Genomic DNA, 17,991 nt, shown 5'->3' with positions numbered 1-17,991 from the left:
ACCACAAACATCCCTACTGGCACCAGTGGGTGGATACCTGTGGTTCTCTCCAGGGGAACAGATAGCCTCGCTCAGAACTTGGAGGAGAGATGGGACTGTAAGCCTGGAAAGATTTGTAGAGAGGGGCTCGGCGACCTCACTCTACATTCTGCGGGAACGATATGGTAGCTTCCCCTTTGACTCCTGGAGACACCGCCAATTAGAGACCTTCATATCCAAATGCCATAGACGAACACAAATCAGAACCACATTGACAGAATTTGAAAGTATGTGGGCAATCTCGGCACTATACAGATTGCTAGAGACAGCTACAACCAGCCCCAAACCCCTTTATGTTAAAGCGTGGGAAAAAGACCTCCAACACGATTTCACAGAAGACCAGCTCCACCACCTGTACCGCCTGACTCACTCAAGCTCAATAGACACTAAGTCCCAAGAAAATAACTACAAAATCCTATCGAGATGGTACAGGGTACCCACCACCCTGGCTAGAATCTTCCCCACCGCCTCCAACGGAGGGGGTGTGGAATGAAAGGTACATTCCTTCACATCTGGCGGGAATGTCCTGTGTTAATGCCTTTTTGGACCATGGTTAGAAAACACATCTTAGCCCTTGTACACACGGTCGGAGAATCTGTCGGAATGAGTCTTATCAGACTGTGTCATCAGATAATCCGACTGTGTGTGGTATGCATCGGACTGATTCCGTCCGAATCGCCGTCCGACCCAATTTTCCAACATGTTGGAAAGATTTTCCGACCAACTGGGCCGGACGGACCTAATCCGATCATGTGTAGAGCATTTTCATCGGACCAAGTTCCAAGCATGCTCAGATCAAATTCCTACATCAAAGCTATTGGCTACTAGCCTGAATGTAGTCCCATCGTAACGAAATTACGTCATCACGTTCTGAAAGATCGGATTTTTCGCCAACTTGGCCCAACCGTGTGTATGCAACAGTTTCGGACACAATCCATCGTACTAAATCCGACGGGCAAAATCCGACGGATTTGGTTGGCAAAATCTCTGACCGTGTGTACGCGGGCTTAGACAGCCTAGGTATAGATATCCCGGCCCTACCGAAGCACTTTCTGCTCCACATCCCTCCCCTGCCCCTGTCTCAATATAAAAGGAGTGCTCTCCCCCACCTCCTCAATGCTGCAAAACATCTAATACCACTACACTGGAAAAGCCCGCAGATCCCAAGTGAGCAGGACTGGTTGGGGAAGGTGGGGGAGATCATGGAGGCAGAGAGTTGGTTAGCCACCTGCCGAGACACCCGTGGAAAATTTGAGCTTACATAGGCAGCATGGAGAACCCACGTACAAGACACAACTATGGCCTCATATAGTTTAGATGTCACACTTCTTGCTCTAGCAGATCCATCCTTTGGGAGACTTGTCCAGGCGAACCTTCCATCAGCAACTACAGGCTCTACTTAAAAGTGGACATTAGCGAATTTGGTGAGACCCTTTGCATATACCTCTTCCTTCCCCCTAGCCTTTTTTTTTTCTCCTACTATTCCCTTTTCACCACTCTATCTTTTTGCTGGCTATGTGTGTTGTTTTGGGTTTTTTTTTTTTTCCAAAGAAATTTTATTTGTTTTTTTTTTCTCAATAATACAATGATAAAGTCATAACGTAATACATTTATGAGAACATACAAAGATTTTCACATAATATATGATCTAATTTGAATAATATTTGTATTTTAGTAGATATACAAATATATATGACATTGAGTTGAACAGTTATATAACAAAAAAAAAAAGGAAAAAAAGGTAGGGGAAACAATACTCAACCACTAATGTGGGAAGGAGGAGGAAGTAGGGTGTGGGAGGGGGGGGATGTTAGGGGAGGAGCAATCTGAGGGATATGCTTAATGCAAAACATATGAGTATTACTGGTCTGCTGTAATTGGTATGTGTGTGACCCGCACACCATACTTTAGTATGTTAAAACAGTTGTCACACATAGGATATGGGAGTAGGGATTGAGTGCATGTATCTATTCGGTAACAGTTTCAGTTTGTAAACACGGCTGCTAGAGACTTGCTGTGAATGGATGGTTTCTGTTTGTGTAGTTAACTTTTGTGTTCATTTAATGTTGGGTCGTGTATAAAAGAATTTCCTTAGTGATGAGATAACATGTCTATGATAATGTCATTATATGTTTCATCCGGGTGGGTATCTTGTGACTTGAGCGTGGTCGTGTATTTTATGGACATTGATCTGTTTGGGTCGTTGCTTTAGCTGTACATTTTCTGAGTGTAATCTGTAGTGGATTTGAAATGGTTCCAGCAGGCCCAGCGTGTGGAGAATTTGTGTGGGGTGTTTCGTGACATAGCTATGAGTTCTTCCATTTCTGCTATTTTGTTTATTCTTTTGAACCAGTCCGTGATGGAGGGTGTTTTAGATGTTCCCCATAGAGGGGGTATGCACATTTTGGCTGCATTGACAAGCATCACAGCTAATGATTTGAGGTATGAATTTTCGCTTGGGTTCTGGAGATGCAAAAGATATTGTGCAGGTGAGTATTCTAGCACATCTGTGGTAATATTCTTGATGTATGTATGGACTTGAGTCCAAAAGGTTTGGATGAGCGGACATGTCCACCAAATGTGTAGAAGGTCACCTGATGTCTCTTGACATCGCCAGCATGTGTTTGGATGAGCAGAATTGAATTTGTGGAGGGTGGCGGGGGTGCGGTACCACCGTGTGGTAATTTTGTAACAAGTTTCTTGGATAGAAACGTTTATGGAGCTTTTATGTGCATTTCTGTATATGTCTTCCCAATTGTTGCTGGTTATTTCTCTTGCGAGGTCTCTTTCCCACACTTTGCACATTGTTCCCTCGTCAGCTTGGGTGTTGTCCCACAGCATGTTATAAATTTTAGAAATGGTGTGTCGCTGCGGGGATTGACTTAGGCATAGGTCTTCAAAATCAGATAGTGTGTTAGAGAAGTCTGGTTCATTTAGTATCTTGTTAACGAAGTGTCTGAGCTGCATATATTCCAATGGGTTTAGGTTTGGTGAGGCCCAATGTGTGTTTACAATTTCGTGGGTTTGTAACTTACCGTTCTGTAATATGTGGTGTAAGCGTATGCCTATTTCTGGTTGCTTCCGTGTTAGTGAGTGATGTTGCATCCCGGGCGGGAATTGTGGGTTGAGTAGGATCGGCGAGAGGGGTCCTGGTACTTTAGAAAGTTTAAATTTCCGATTGGCTTGTGCGAAGCATTCTAATGTGGGACCTATTGTTGGGTGTCTCATGAGGGTGTTTGGTATGGTCTTTTGTTTGAGCCAGGGTGTTCTATTAATGGGGCATGCAGAGAATGAGTTTTCAAGGGAGACCCAGTCTTTCGTCTGTAAATGTGTGTGCCAGTTTTTAATTTTATTTATTTTGGGTTTTTAATTTTATTTATTTTTTTCTCTTTTACTTGGTTCTTTATTATGGTATAACTTTAGGATACCTAGTGTCCGCCTTTTGAGTCACCTGGTATGTCACCAGGTTTTAGACCAACCCAGGTCCTCCGAGTTCACTTAAGCTGTTTGAAATGAGGGAGACATCTATACAAGGACTCTGAACTACTGGTTGAAGAAAACCGCACCCCCTTCCAGTTTGGAGGGGAGGCCTGTCCATATAGACCGAGTGTTCGGGACAGGTGGGGCGTCTGTCTAAGCACAACGAGTGGAGATGCCTTCCAGTTGACACGGTTGTCCGTCTGCACTCGGACCATGTTGAATGTACATCTGTTCCCTTGTCCCCCCCTCAACTACCCTCCCTTTACCTTCCCCTACATCTCCCATTAATGTTACCTTATTGGGATAATCTGTTCAAACTTGAAAACGAAAATAAAAATTATACAAAAAAAAAATACTCACTTTTCCAGTAGAAAGTGAGTTCATTCTTCAGGCTGGGTTCACATATATGCGACTTGGATGCGGGTTTCCCCACATCTAATTCACATGTCAGGAGACTATGACTCTCAGTGGAGTTGGTTCAAACATCTCCAGAGAGGCTCCGGAGCGAATTGCACAGGAGTCCTGTGCGTCTTCTGGTCTATTTCAGGTCCGAATTCATCCAAAAATTCGGACCGAAATTGGACCTGAAACGGTGAACAGGGACACACTGGTCCCCTGCTGTGAGCCGCTCCATATGGCAGTGTGAACCCAGCCTCACAGTCTTCAAGTGCTACAACCTCCGGTAGAATCTTCATAGCTTAAATACTTCTGATATTGATTGTCTCGTTTCCCACAGCTCAACCATTGGTTACTTCATGGCCAAAAATGTCACTACTGTGTTCTGTAGTGACCTAGGGCTAGAAGCTTTTGAGGGGAGACACAAGCATCCAACCCTCCTGAAAGTGACAAAAACTGAAGATTTTGCTTGGGCTCCCCAAAAAGGTAGTTGTTCAATGGCTTCATAGGGAACTTTTTGTACATTATTTTTTTAATGGGGCTAAGTTGCGTGAAGCAAAATATAGGGATCCCAATAAGCAATTCATAGAATGAGTGAACATTCTTCTTGTTTCATCTATGTAACTAGTGTTTTATCTTTTAGTGTAGACTCACCCAAGTCATCGATCAACAACTGGAAGTCATTTAAAAATCATGAATCAATGGATCATTTTCACCTTCTTGTGGACAATAGCCAGCAGTAATAAGATTTGTAAGTACATATATTCATGTTACAACCAGTTTTTTTTTTATTCACTTGGGCACTTAGCACAATCCCTCACCCCCTGATTATTCTTGTAACTAATGTCTTTTTCTCTAAGGAATAATGCAGACAGTGACTTAACAATACAGTAATCTTTACTTTTAATAGGGTTGATTCACTAAGCTGTAAAATATATTTTAATTAGACATGTGCAATTAGTTTAGTTATGAATTCGTTATTTGGCAAAATTCGTTATATTCTAATTCGTAAACATACGAATGAATGAACGTTTTACTAAAAATTTGAAAGAACAACGAATTATCATAAAGAACGTATATGGAAAACAACGAAAATACGAAAATGCACAACGAAAATGCACAACGAAAATAATTAAATGCAATATTATAGTTGCACACTCTATACAACTCTGGCCCAAACATAAAGTTAATTTTAAATTAGTTTCAAATCTCCCACCCCTGGTCGCATTCTTGGGTGATCCCAGACTCCCACAGGCTTATAGTGATTACAACGGTTTCATATTATGGACCAATAACAAATTAACTTCCCTTAGATCTCTCACTAAAAATCTGAAATTCCCTTTGTTCAATTACTTTCAAGAACAATATGGTTTCCCACCTTTCCGAACTCCATGGCTACAATTAAATTAAGAGATTCTCTGAAGATCACTACTCCCTTACGCTACATCCCCCTTATGCCCCGTACACACGAGAGGGATTAAGTCTGACAGACCTCCAAAGGAGTTCCGCCGGAGTTCCGCCGGAGTTCCGACGGAGTTCTGGCGGACTTTTCGACCGAACGGACTTGACCACACACCATCACACCAAACTCCGACGGAGTCGAACGTGATGACGTACGACTGGATTCGACGTAGGAAGTTCCTAGACAGTAGCCAATAGCTGCCCTAGCGTCGGTTTTAGTCCGTCGGAGTAGCACACACACGAGCGGATTTTTCAAAGGGGACCGGGTCCGGCGGAGTTCCGTCGGGAAAATTTAAAGCATGCTTCATTTCTAAAGTCCGTCAGACTTTAGCTTCGCTAAAGTCCGTTGCAGCCCACACACGATCGGATAGTCCGCCGGACTCAGTCCGTCGGAGTTTGGATGTCGAAAAGTCCGCTCGTGTGTACGGGGCATTACACGAATTTTGAACAAATCTGTATCAATTACCCTCGTAATAAAGGTATCATCTCATTGTTGTATAGTCATTTAAATGGTATCTCTACTCCAGAGAAATCAGGTCCTATGCTTCAATGGGAATCTGACCTTGATTGCACATTTTCAACCCAAAGTTGGGATGTTATGTATGATAATCTCTGCAAGAGTAATCGTGCCATGTCAATTAGAGAAACTCCTATAAAACTTCTAACCAGGTGGTATCTCACCCCCCAGAAACTAAATAATTTCTATCCCACAGTCTCCCCTAACTGCTTTAGGGGCTGTTCCGAACCTGGAACACTGTTGCACGCTTTTTGGGGGTGTAAACACCTCAAACCAACTTGGCAAACTGCAAACAATATTATTAACAAAATTTCAGGTCAAATAATTGAGATAACACCTTCTATATGCCTCCTTTTTGCTTCCATTCTCAATACTCCAAAATCCTGTATCAGACTTATTCACTCTTTATTCAGTGCCATTCATTGGATGATTGCTTTTAATTAGAAATCTAAAGACCTTATTTGGTCTCAAGTTCTATCCAGAATGGAAACCATCAAACTCACTGAAAGAATCCATCATACCCTTCAAGATAATATGCATATTTTTAATAAAAAATGGTCACATTGGGACCCCTCCTAATTTTCCTGACCTTTTTTATATCATTTTTCTCACTTTGCTTTTGATTGGAAATACAGCTTTGAAAGCATCCATTGAATTTACCATTTCTAATCTGTAATACTTTGTATGACTACACTTTTTGTAACAAAGTAACCATTGTGTACCAATTTTGTCTGTCAAGATTTTAATAAAACTTTTGTAAACAAAAAAAAAGTAATGAAATACAAATCTAATGAAATATGGCGCATGTGCAAAATGAGGTTATATTTTGAGCGGACCCCAGAAAAAAAATTCTAAATGGTGGCAAGGAAGCGGGTGCACAGGCAGCAGAGAAGCACCACAAGGAGGACAAAAGAAGGACTTCATATGTCATCTTTATGAAGTTATCCATAAAAGAGCCGTGGGGGGAAGGTTTTCTTTAAAATGTTTTTGTAAATGTCCAGTGAACTTATCGAATAACAGCTCTGCACTGCATGCTTCTCTGGCATGGTGGGCACGGTTGGAGTCAAAAAAATTGAATGACAGATACTTACTGTAATTTTCCTTTCCTGATGAACTCCATGTCAGCACAGCTGGGTATAGCCCCCCCTGCTTCCAGAACCTTAAAGTGATTGTAAAGTCTTGTTTTGTTTTTTGTTTTGTTTTTTAATAACATGTTATACAGTACTTTCCTCCTCTGTGCAGTTGGTTTTGCACAGAACAGCCCAGATTTTCCTCTTCTCAGGTCTCTCTTTGCTGCTCCTGGCCCCTCCCTCCTATCAAGTGCCCCCACAGTTAGCAGCTTCCTATGGGGGCACTGCAGCCGAGTCACAGCTCTGTGTGTCCATTCAGATATGGTGCTGGGAACTTACAGGCCACACAGGGGAGGGATAATGCTACACACCCCTTAATTCTGGCTAAAAACAGAAGCCAGGATGCCTCTGCCAAACTCAACTGTAATTAGGGCTAATTCTATACAGTAATGAGCCATGAACGTATATATGGATGCTCAAGACCCTCCTAGTGTAGAGTGCTGTGATCTCCTTGGCACAGCCAACCCTTTCAACTTGTAGGCCAAGGAGATGGCTTCACCAACCAAGAGGCACTAATCTTGTTGGAAGCCGTGAAATCATTATGCAAATGACAAACAGATGCTCTAAATTCCTGATGCCAGAAGTCACCTTGATGTAACATTTTAAAGCTTGGCCCACATCCGATGGGCTAACTTCTTGGGTACTCTCCAAAAGGAACGTAGGAAGGACAACTTCTTGTGTGATATGGACTCTGAAGGCCACTTCATGCACAAATTTTAGCATTGGCATGAGTACCACCCTGTCCGGGAAGAACATGAGCATGGGTTCTTTAAACCCCAAGACCACTAATACAGACTGTCTTCTAGCTGATGTAATTGCCACCAGGAAAGCAGTTTTCAATGAGTGGTGCCACTTTGTTTGAAGTCATCCGATGCAAAAAGGTCCAACACTAATGGTAGATCCTTCATGAACAACAATCCCTTAGGGTGGTTTCAACCAAATTGCATCTTGAAAAACAGTATAATCAAGTGTTGGATGTCCACTGTATGCTGTTGAAGGCAGAGCTAGCTAAAATGTGGGCCTATAGCATACTTACGCATAGACCTAATTCAAGCTCCACCAGCAGAATGTGACAGACTTCTGAAGAGTCCAGTGTAAAACCTTGATCAGCAGCAATCCTGTGAGTTTATGCCATATTCTACTATAGGCACTGTTAGCGTTGTCCTTTCTTGCTTCTGTAAGAATATTCTCAACCTTTACAGAGCATTCAAGATCTATTCGCCTCTGCCTCTCCAGACCCAAGCCATCAGCTTGAGCCTGTTAGGTTCTGGACAAATGGGACTTTGGAGAAGATTCAATGTGCAGAGGGAGTCAATCCTTGACACTCATTAGGAGGAGTAGATGGTACCAAGGCCCCTTTGGCTAATCTGGGATCATCACCAGAACTTCCCCCGCCACAGCCTCAGCAGGAATATGAGAATCAGAGAGAGCGACAGAAAGGCATAAGCTGTCTTGGAGATCCACTCTGCTATCAGCACCTCCACCCCGATGGCCTGTGGATTCTGAACCCTGGAATAGAACTTCAGCAACTTGGTATTTATGTCATGTACCTGGTTGGAAGCCTAGGTGCTGAGAGGGCTCCCCTTGTGGCTAAGTGCAGCGCACCCCTGAAGGTGGTACAGGAAGTGCAGTGCCCAAAGAATCACAGGTTGCCAGTAGTGTACTGAAGAGCTGTTCTGATGATGAACACCGGGATAGGCAGGATGCATGGTAAGGCAGATGTCTCTCAGGAACTCCAGGTGTACTTGGCAACAATGCACACAGGAAATGGTAATGGAAGCCAGGCCAGGGGTCAACATGGTGGATCAGTCAGTAGCGGAGACGGGTAGCAGGAACAGGAACGAACCGAGGTCATACACAGGTGATCAGGTAAATATTAAAAAAGACTGTAATGCAAGCCAGGGTCATACACAGATGAACAGGTAAGTAGCAGTTACAAGTTGGTAGAACAAGCCAGGGGTCAATGCCAGGAGCAAAGATCAGATAGGTCAAGGGCAAGCTGGGTCAACAACAGGTGATCAAAGGAAGCACCCACAGTGGTTCAAGAGCACAAGAAGATTGATGACAATCCAGCAATCTGGTGAACCCAGCAGCAGTCTTTTATTGGCCAATGAATGCCCAACACCTGTTTCTTCCAGGTCTACCTCTGGAAGAAAACACAAAGCTCTGTTAGTTCTTGAAAGACTAGCAGCAATCTGGAACATTCATTGTTGTCCAGAATTGTCCTGGACAAATAGTTTACCTAAAGAATCTTCTGACCAGGCACATAGGTTGCAGATAGCTGCAGAAGATTGACTATAGAATCACAGAAACCTGCATTAGGAGCGAGTGACTGAGCCTTGTTTCCTGATGTAGGCCAGAGTCATTGTGCTGGCTAACTTCACCAGGACAGGTTTGTCCCAGATGAGGTAACTGAAGGCTAGGAGAGCCTGAAATGCTGCTCTCAACTTCAGGATGTTGGACACCATCTTGGACCCTTAAAAAAGGTCATTGGCACCAAGCCCATTGCTCTTTAAGTAGGGCTCTCCTAGTATTCTGCTGGTGTCTGATTGCACCACCAGCCACTAGGTCATCAGAAACAAATGAAATTGCAAAAGATTTTGCTTCTCCAACCACAAGTTTAGCCACTTGTTCAGAAACCCGACTTGAAAGAGGGCGAGAGTTCAACTGAGCCTACCTGACCTGCTGGAGCAAGGCAATTTCTACGGCTCAATCTGAGATGTGAGAGATGAAAGATCTCCAAATATGGCCTACAAATATGTTTGCCTTAAGGAATCATGTGTCTATCACCAAAGCCGTACCCAAAGAGGAGCCAAAAAGTGCCCATAAGACATGTATGGGTAGCATAATCCCCAAATTACCAAAAAGCATCCTGACATGGAGCTCTTCACTGACTTCTTGGATTATGTGTTGGCTAGGGATGAGCCGAACACCCCCCGGTTCAGTTCGCACCAGAACTTTGGAACGGACCAAAAATTTGTGCGAACTTTAGAACCCCATTGAAGTCTATGGGACTCGAACGTTCCCAATAAAAAGTGCTAATTTTAATGGCTAATATGCAAGATATTGTCCAAAAAAGTGTTTGGGGAAAATGTTTTTAAAAACTGCCTGAGGGGGGGGGGTCTGTAGTATGCCTGTGAAGTGGCACGTGTTTCCCGTGTTTAGAATTGTTCCTGCACAAAATGACATTTAAAAAAAGTAATTTAAAACTGCTTGCGGTTTTAATGTAATATCTGGTTTCTGGCAATATGGATGAAAATAATTGAGAAAAATGGCATAGGTAGCCCCCCTGCCCATTACCAGCCCCTTTGGGTCTTGTACGGATATTAAGGGGAACCCCCATACCCATATTAATAAAAGGAAAGGCGTGGGGCCCCCAGGCCCTATATACTCAGAACAGGAGTATACAGGCGGTGCAAACAAGACAGGGACTGTGTAGGTTTCTAATTTTGAACTGGTACATTTTTAAAGTGTAGCTCCAGTCAAAAAATCAATTTTTAAGCTTTTTGGAAAACATAGGGAAGGGTTACCACCCCTGTATAATTTGTTTTGCCATCCGTCTTTTTTTATCTCACTTCCTTTTGCAAGTAGGAGACGTTTGTAAGTTGGATGTTTGAAAGTAGGGGCCTGCCCTATATGCTCTGCAGAAATGGCGGAACAAGGTGTTGGTGCTGCCACAACACTGTAAACCCTCAAAGTGACTCTTGGTGGGCGCTGGAGCGCCCTGCTGTGAACGATTATATCAAGAATTGTAATTACATGCCATTGTTGAACAGTGGTAGAAAAATTGGGCCTTTGGTGGTTGTAGTGGTGGTGCTGGTGCCACAACACTATAAGTCCTCACAGTTACTCTCGGTGGGCACAAGAACGGGCCCTGCTGTGAAATATTATATCAAGAATTGTAATTACATGCCCCTGTTAAACGGGGGCTGAAAAATTGGGCCTTAGGCACTGGTGCTGGTGCCACGACACTGCAACCTCTCTCATATACTCTATTTGGAGTGCAGGAATGAGCTCTGCTGCAAAGTATTGCATCAAAAATTGTAATTACACGTCCCTGTTAAACAGGGGCTGAAAAATTGGGCTGGTGGCATCACCCAGAAACAAAAATGTTCTTCTAAGATATCAGCAGAGGAGGAAGAGGATAGACAGTCAACATAACAGGACAGTCACTCAGCATCAGCATAGGCAGTCTTGAAGGGATGTGATATTTAAAAAAAAAAATTTCGGTTACATCAGCTTCAGGTGCTTGGTAGCTGGTGGTGATCCAAGACTGATTCATCTTTATGAAGGTCAGTCAATCAACCAAGTCGGTGGACAGGCGCACCCTGTGATCGGTTACAAAGCCACCAGCAGCACTGAAGGTGCGTTCTGAAAGAACGCTGGATGCAGGACAGGCCAGTAGTATACTGTACAAGCTCTGGCCAGTGATCCATCCTCAAGACCCAGTAAGCCAGAAGATTTTCGGTGAGAAAGGTGTCCAAGTCTGACCTTGTCCCTAGGTATTTCTGCATCACGTAAATCATCATGGTTGCTGGAACCGATCATACCTTGGGGCTGCAGACTAAAAAATTGTCTGAACGCATCGATCAGACGGCCACCTTCTCCACCGCTCCTTCTGACCGAAGCCTCAGCAACACGTTGTCCAGGACCAGGAGTTTGTAACCTCCCAGTCTCTGGGAACGGGTTGCACAGACCTTTCTGCAAGGCCTCCAGGAGATGTCTCATCCTCTGCTCCCTCTGCGACAGCAAGATAAGGTAGGCAACCTTACCCTTGTACCGTGGATCAAGGAGAGTGGCCAGCCAGTCCAAAGAATACGAGGAACCTTCCGCAGGCTTTGCAGGATCAGGGAGGCCATGCAGCGTAGGTTAGCTGAGGCATTCGGTCCGGAGTCTTCTGGGTCACTAAGGACAACATGATCCCCAGCTACCTCCTTCCAGCCAGGTACAAGTCCACGGGGTTCTTGGGATTGTAAATCATACCTACAAGACTGCTGCTACTGATGCTCAGTGCCAGGCTCCACCTCCATGCTGACATAATCATCCTCTTCCTCCTCCTCCTCATCCTCTTCCTGTGTGATGGGTGGGACAGTAGGAACACTGCCTGGATAAAGGAGGCCTTGAGAGGCAAGGAAGTCCTCCTCTTCCTGCCTCAAGTGCCCTGTCCATTACTCCACGCAGCGTATGCTCGAACAGGTGGACAAGAGGTACAGTGTCACTGTTGCATGCAATGTCACTCTGTCACTGCTCACCATCCATGTGGCCTCCTCAAACGGTGATAGGACAGTGCATGTATCCCCGATCATGCCCCACTGGTGTCGTGAGAAAATACTGAGCTCCCCTGACCCTGTCCTGGTGCCGTAGTTGCACAGGTACTCATTGATAGCCCTCTGCTGCATGTGCAGCTGCTGCAGCATGGCCAATGTTGAGTTCCACCTGGAGGGCATGTCACATATAAGGCGGTTCTTGGGCAGGTTCAACTCCTTTTGGAGCTCAGCCAGCCGAGCACTGGCATTAAATTATCAGTGGAAATGGACACAGACTTTCCTGGCCTGCTTCAGGACATTCTGTGAGCCCGGGGACCTGCCCAAGAACCGCTGCACCACCAGGTTAAGGACGTGAGCCACACAGGGCACATGGGTCAGTTGCCCCTGTCGGAGGGCGGAGAGGAGGTTGGTGCCAGTCGCAAACCACCAATCCTGGCTTAAGCTAGCGTGGCGTCAACCACCTCTTGGCCTGCCTCTGTAGAGCTGACAAAATATCTGCTCCAGTGTGGCTCCTGTCCCTCAAACAAACCAGCACAAGAACGGCATGGTATTGTTTTGCCTGCGTACTTGCGTAGCCCCTTGTACGCCTACGGAGCACCGCTGGTTCCAAGGACAGAGCACTGGAAGAGGCCATGGAGGAAGAAGAAGAGGAGGGGGTGGAGGAGAGAGGTGTGTCACAACCAGTAGTAGCATTTTGGAGGCATGGTGGTGGAACAACCTCCAACACTACTGCACCTTGTCCTGCATCCTTCCCAGCTGCCACAAGAGTGACCCAACGGGTCGTGAAAGACAGGTAACATCCCTGTCCATGCCTGCTGGACCATGAGTCAATGGTAATATGCACCTTACCACTGACTGCCCTGTCCAGCGAAGCAAGGACATTGCCTTCCACATGCCGGTAGAGAACTGGAATCGCCTTCCGTGAGAAAAAGTGGCATTTGAGGACCTGCCACTGAGAAACCGCACATTGCACAAACTCACGGAAGGGGGCCAAATCTACCAGCTGAAAAGGCAGAAGTTGAAGTGCTAGCAATTTAGCCAAGCTAGCATTCAACCACTGGGCATGTGGATGGCTGGGAGTGAACTTCTTTCTACGGTCCAGCAGCTGGGGCAGGGAAATTTGGCTGCTACAATCGGACATGGGTGTACTACTAGCAGAGTGCCCGCAAGCACTTGGCTGTGACACACCTAATTCTACACCTTCATTCCTCTCAGTGCAGGTTTCAGAGAGGACTGAAGGTCTAGTGGGGTTGGAGATCCCAGCTGATGAGGAGCAAGGAGAGGTCCGCTTTGTTCTTTGGTGTGGGTCTTTGAGGTAAGCTTGCCAACGAGCTGCATGGCAGGTCAACATATGTCTGGTCAAGCATGTGGTGCCCAAGCGGCTGATATTTTGGCCACGCGAGATACGCTTGAGACATATGTTGCAAATAGCAGTGGTGAGATCTGATGTACTCGTCTCAAAAAAGCCCACACCAAAGAACTTTTAGAATAACGTGCAGAGGCAGCGCCCTGCACATGCGGAGCTCTGCGGTGTGATTCAGTCGGTGTGCTGCCCCCAAGCTGGCCCCCGGAGGGCATCCTGCCTCTTTGGTGATGTACCTCCTCCTCTCTTCTACCAAGCACCCACGTGGAGTCAGTGCCCTCATCATCCCCTCCCTCTTCATCACTGGAGCAAACCTGGCAGTATGCTGCAGCTTGTGGAACATGACTGCTAGATTGCTGTCCTTCTTGAGCATCCCCTCTCTCTGCGCTCACGCTACTGCCTTCCTCTAGCTGAGTATCATCATCAGAGCCTACAAAACACTGGGTATCGTCCTGGAGCATGTACCCAACACTGTGCTAAAAGAGTTCGGGGGACTCCTCATGAGGACATGGTGGGTCTAGGGAAGGAGTCACTGATGATGACATTGAGATGAGGGAAGAGGATGCGTTGGCAGCTTCTTTGCTAGTACCCTGAGCGAGAGAGGATGAGGATGAAGAGGGCTTGGTCATCCACTCTACCAAGTCTTCGGCATGATGCGGCTTAACACGTCCAGCTGCCGAAAATAAGGACAAGCAACGTACTGATGATGATGCATCGCGTCCACGACCAGCACTGTTGTCTCTAGATACAGAGCCTGCTTGCCCTCTTTTATTGGCTCGTGCCTGTCTGCCTCTCCTTGTTGGCCTTCCAGACATGGTAATGGCCTGCAGGGAGATAGGAAAACCAGCAATTGGGTAGTGTATATTGTGCTGGAGGCACACAACACCCACTAACTCCTGTAGATGCCTGTATGATAGAACACCAGCAATAAAGGGTAGATACAGGTGTATACTGGGCTGGAGGCACACAACACCAACTAACTCCTGCAGATGCCTTTATTATAGAACACCAGCAATAAAGGGTAGATACAGGTGTATATTGTGCTGTGCTGGAGGCACACAACACACAGTAACTCCTGCATATGTCTTTATTATAGAACACCAGCAATTAAAGTGTAGATACCGGTGTATACTGTGCTGTGCTGGAGGCACAAAACACCCACTAACTCCTGCAGATGCCTTTATTATAGAACACCAGCAATAAAGAGTAGATACAGGTGTATATTATGCTGTGCTGGAGGCACAAAACACCCACTAACTCCTGCACATGCCTTTATTATAGAACACCAGCAATAAAGAGTAGATACAGGTGTATATTGTGCTGTGCTGGAGGAACAAAACACCCACTAACTCCTGCAGATGGCTCAATTAGAGAACAGCAATATAGGTAGCTACAGGTGTATACTGCGCTGGAGGCACACAACACCCACTAACTCCTGCAGATGGCTCAATTAGAGAAGAGCAATATAGGTAGCTACAGGTGTATACTGCGCTGGAGGCACACAACACCAACTAACTCCTGCAGATGGCTCAATTCGAGAACAGCAATATAGGTAGCTACAGGTGTATACTGCGCTGGAGGCACACAACACCAACTAACTCCTGCAGATGGCTCAATTAGAGAACAGCAATATTGGTAGCTACAGGTGTATACTGCACTGAAGGCCCACAGACAACATCCACTAACTCCTGCAGATGGTTCAATTAGAGAACAGCAATATAGGTAGCTATAGGTGTATACTGCGCTGGAAGCACACAACACCCACTAACTCCTGCAGATGTCTCAATTAGAGAAGAGCAATATAGGTAGATACAGGTGTATACTGCGCTGAAGGCACACAGACAACACCCACTAACTCCTGCAGATGCTGGAACACTACACAAGGCCGCCGCTCTGGCGGCCTTATATAGTGTGGGGCATGTACTACACAGCCTGAGCTATAATTGGCCACAGGCATCCTGTCTGTGGCCAATCATGGCTCTCCTCGCTGCCGGCGTTGTGATTGGCCAAGCATGCAGGGTCACAGTGCATGCTTGGCCAATCAGGAGCCAGCAATGCACTGCGATGGCGCAGTGTATCGTGGGCCGTGAGAGCCACACGAATTTGTCGCTAACGGCCGACAGAGTTCTTGCTTCGCCGAACGGGCGAACAGCCGGTGTCCGAGTCGAACATGCGTTCGACTCAAATACTAAGCTCATCCCTAGTGCTGGCTTGCCATTTTTTCCTGGACTCCCAGCTAGAAGTGCAGAAGCTAACCTCTATGGAGTGAGCATGGAAACTGATTCTTGCGGTTCGTTCTCCTTTAACTCAACAGACGTTCATCTTGAGGCAGGGAGCCAAACTGACCAGTTTTAATTTAGGCTTCACCTTCTATGGTCAGGAATAATACAGTGATTGAGTATGTCCTTAAAGGGCACAGCATCTTCTGATGGTAAGGTTATGTCTCTGGCCAATCCTACAAGGTCTCACACCAACCAAAGGAGTGATTCCAAGCCCTGTTCAAAAATGCATAACTGACATGCTGCTGTGACAACATGCTCCATTCACGTAGAATGAGCACTTTTAGCCACCATAAGAGAATTGTCAATCTGTCCTCTGGAGGTACTTGAAATACTTCCACAGCTTCACTTTTATTTAAAGGAATTTCACCAACCTTACAAAAGGAGTAATAAAACATCAGGACAAAGGTCATCCTCATCTTGCTGTTCAGAAGGGACTGAAGAGGATTGATTGGCTTGAGAAGGTTCTGAGACCAGTTTTAATGGTCCTAAAAGGAAGACTGGACATTGCAAGAATAGATGGCCCTTGCAAAAGGTGAATTCAGCAATTCCTTTTAGAGTGTCTTGAACACATGCTTAATTCATTGTGACAATTTGGTCACCATCATCTTAATCGCTGTCTGCTTGAACAAAGAAGGAATCATACAGCCATGTTTATCCACATCTTTCTTGGGAAGAATCTGACAATGGTTGATTAGCCTAAGAAGGTTCTGAGATTGCTCATTTGCAAAATATATGACTCCTTCACTAAGGATGAGCCGAATCACCCCCGGTTCGGTTCGGTTCGCACCAGAACCTGCGAACAGACCTAAACTTCGTGTGAACTTTAGAACCCTATTAAAGTCTATGGGACTCGAACGTTCAAAATCAAAAGTGCTCATTTTAAAGGTTAATATGCAAGTTATTGTCCTAAAAAGTGTTTGGGGACCTGAGTCCAGCCCCAGGGGACATGTATCAATGCAAAAAAAAGTTTTCAAGGGTCTGGTATGGATATTTGGGGGGAACCCCACGTCATTTTTTTTTTTAATTTGATGCGGGGGAACCCCACGCTTTTTTCTTTCAATGACTGTTCTCTATATTACGGGGAGCCGACAATTCATTGTAGGCGCGAGTGCTTTTAAATGACTTTTTTTTCCTGCAGAAATTACACTTTGTGCAGGGACAGTTCTAAGCACGGGAAACATGCGCCCCTTTACAGGCATACTATACACACACCCCAGGTATGAAATTTAAAGGAATATTGTACTTTTATTGTTTCACTTTAAGCATTATTAAAATCACTGCTCCAAAAAAAAAGCCGTTTTTAAAACTTTTTTTAAATTGATACATGTCCCCTAGGGCAGGACCCAGGTCCCCAAACACTTTTTATGACAATTTATTTAAAATTAGCACTTTAGATTTCTCCCATAGACTTTTACAGGGTGTTGCACGGCTTTTCGAATTTGCTGCGAACACCCCAAATTGTTCGCTGTTCGGTGAACAGGCGAACAATTTGGGGTGTTTGCGGCAAATTCTAAAGCTGAAAAAATCGAAGCTCATCCCTACCCTTCACAGAGCGAGTGGAAGCAACTCCTTTAGAATGTAGTGACCATGTTTCAATGAATGTGACAGGCTTTTAGGTGTTGACATTTTTATCCCTGGCTAATTGAACCAGCAGGTCTTATACAGTCATGCTGAATATACAGTTTATTGGGCGACACAGTGGTGTAGTGGTTAGCACTCTCGCCTAGCAGTAAAAAGGGCCACTGGTTTGAATCCCAACTAGGACACATCCTGCCTGGAGTTTGCATGTTCTCCCTGTGTCTGTGTGGGTTTCCTCCCACACTCCAAAGACACGCAGGTAGGTTAATTGGCTTCTGTCCAAAACTGGCCCTAGTATATGAGTGGGGACCTTGGATTGTGGGCTCCTTGAGGGTAGGGACTGATGTAAGTGTGCAACGTACAGGGATAGGGACAATTGTAGACACTCAGTAACTCAGGTTGAACTGGATGGACTGGTGTCTTTATTCAACCTTACTAACTTTGTAACTATGCTCATCTGTATCTTCTTTTTTGGAAG

General features: G+C 45.3%; 1 protein-coding gene across 7 annotated transcripts in view; it reads left to right on the top strand.

Moving 5' to 3' along the window:
- LOC143989154 (fucolectin-like) overlaps nucleotides 1-17,991 on the top strand; it is a 47,210-nt gene that overhangs the window by 10,991 nt on the left and 18,228 nt on the right. For 2 of the 7 annotated variants that reach the window (XM_077489181.1, XM_077489183.1), the window contains exon 2: nucleotides 4,559-4,666. In XM_077489181.1, the coding sequence (XP_077345307.1) occupies nucleotides 4,609-4,666 (58 nt within the window). In that variant the 5' untranslated portion in view covers nucleotides 4,559-4,608. Of the gene's footprint in view, nucleotides 1-1,380; nucleotides 1,464-4,255; nucleotides 4,402-4,558; nucleotides 4,667-17,991 lie in introns of those variants that run through there. The other 5 variants (XM_077489186.1, XM_077489180.1, XM_077489185.1 and 2 more) reach the window with 4 other exon arrangements.

This window comes from Lithobates pipiens, unplaced genomic scaffold, assembly GCF_037356315.1.
Source record: "Lithobates pipiens isolate NorthernLeopardFrog02 unplaced genomic scaffold, aLitPip1_a1.2 Scaffold_18, whole genome shotgun sequence".
In the NCBI taxonomy this organism is placed as follows: domain Eukaryota; kingdom Metazoa; phylum Chordata; class Amphibia; order Anura; family Ranidae; genus Lithobates; species Lithobates pipiens.
This window is presented reverse-complemented; position numbering and strand designations above follow the sequence as displayed.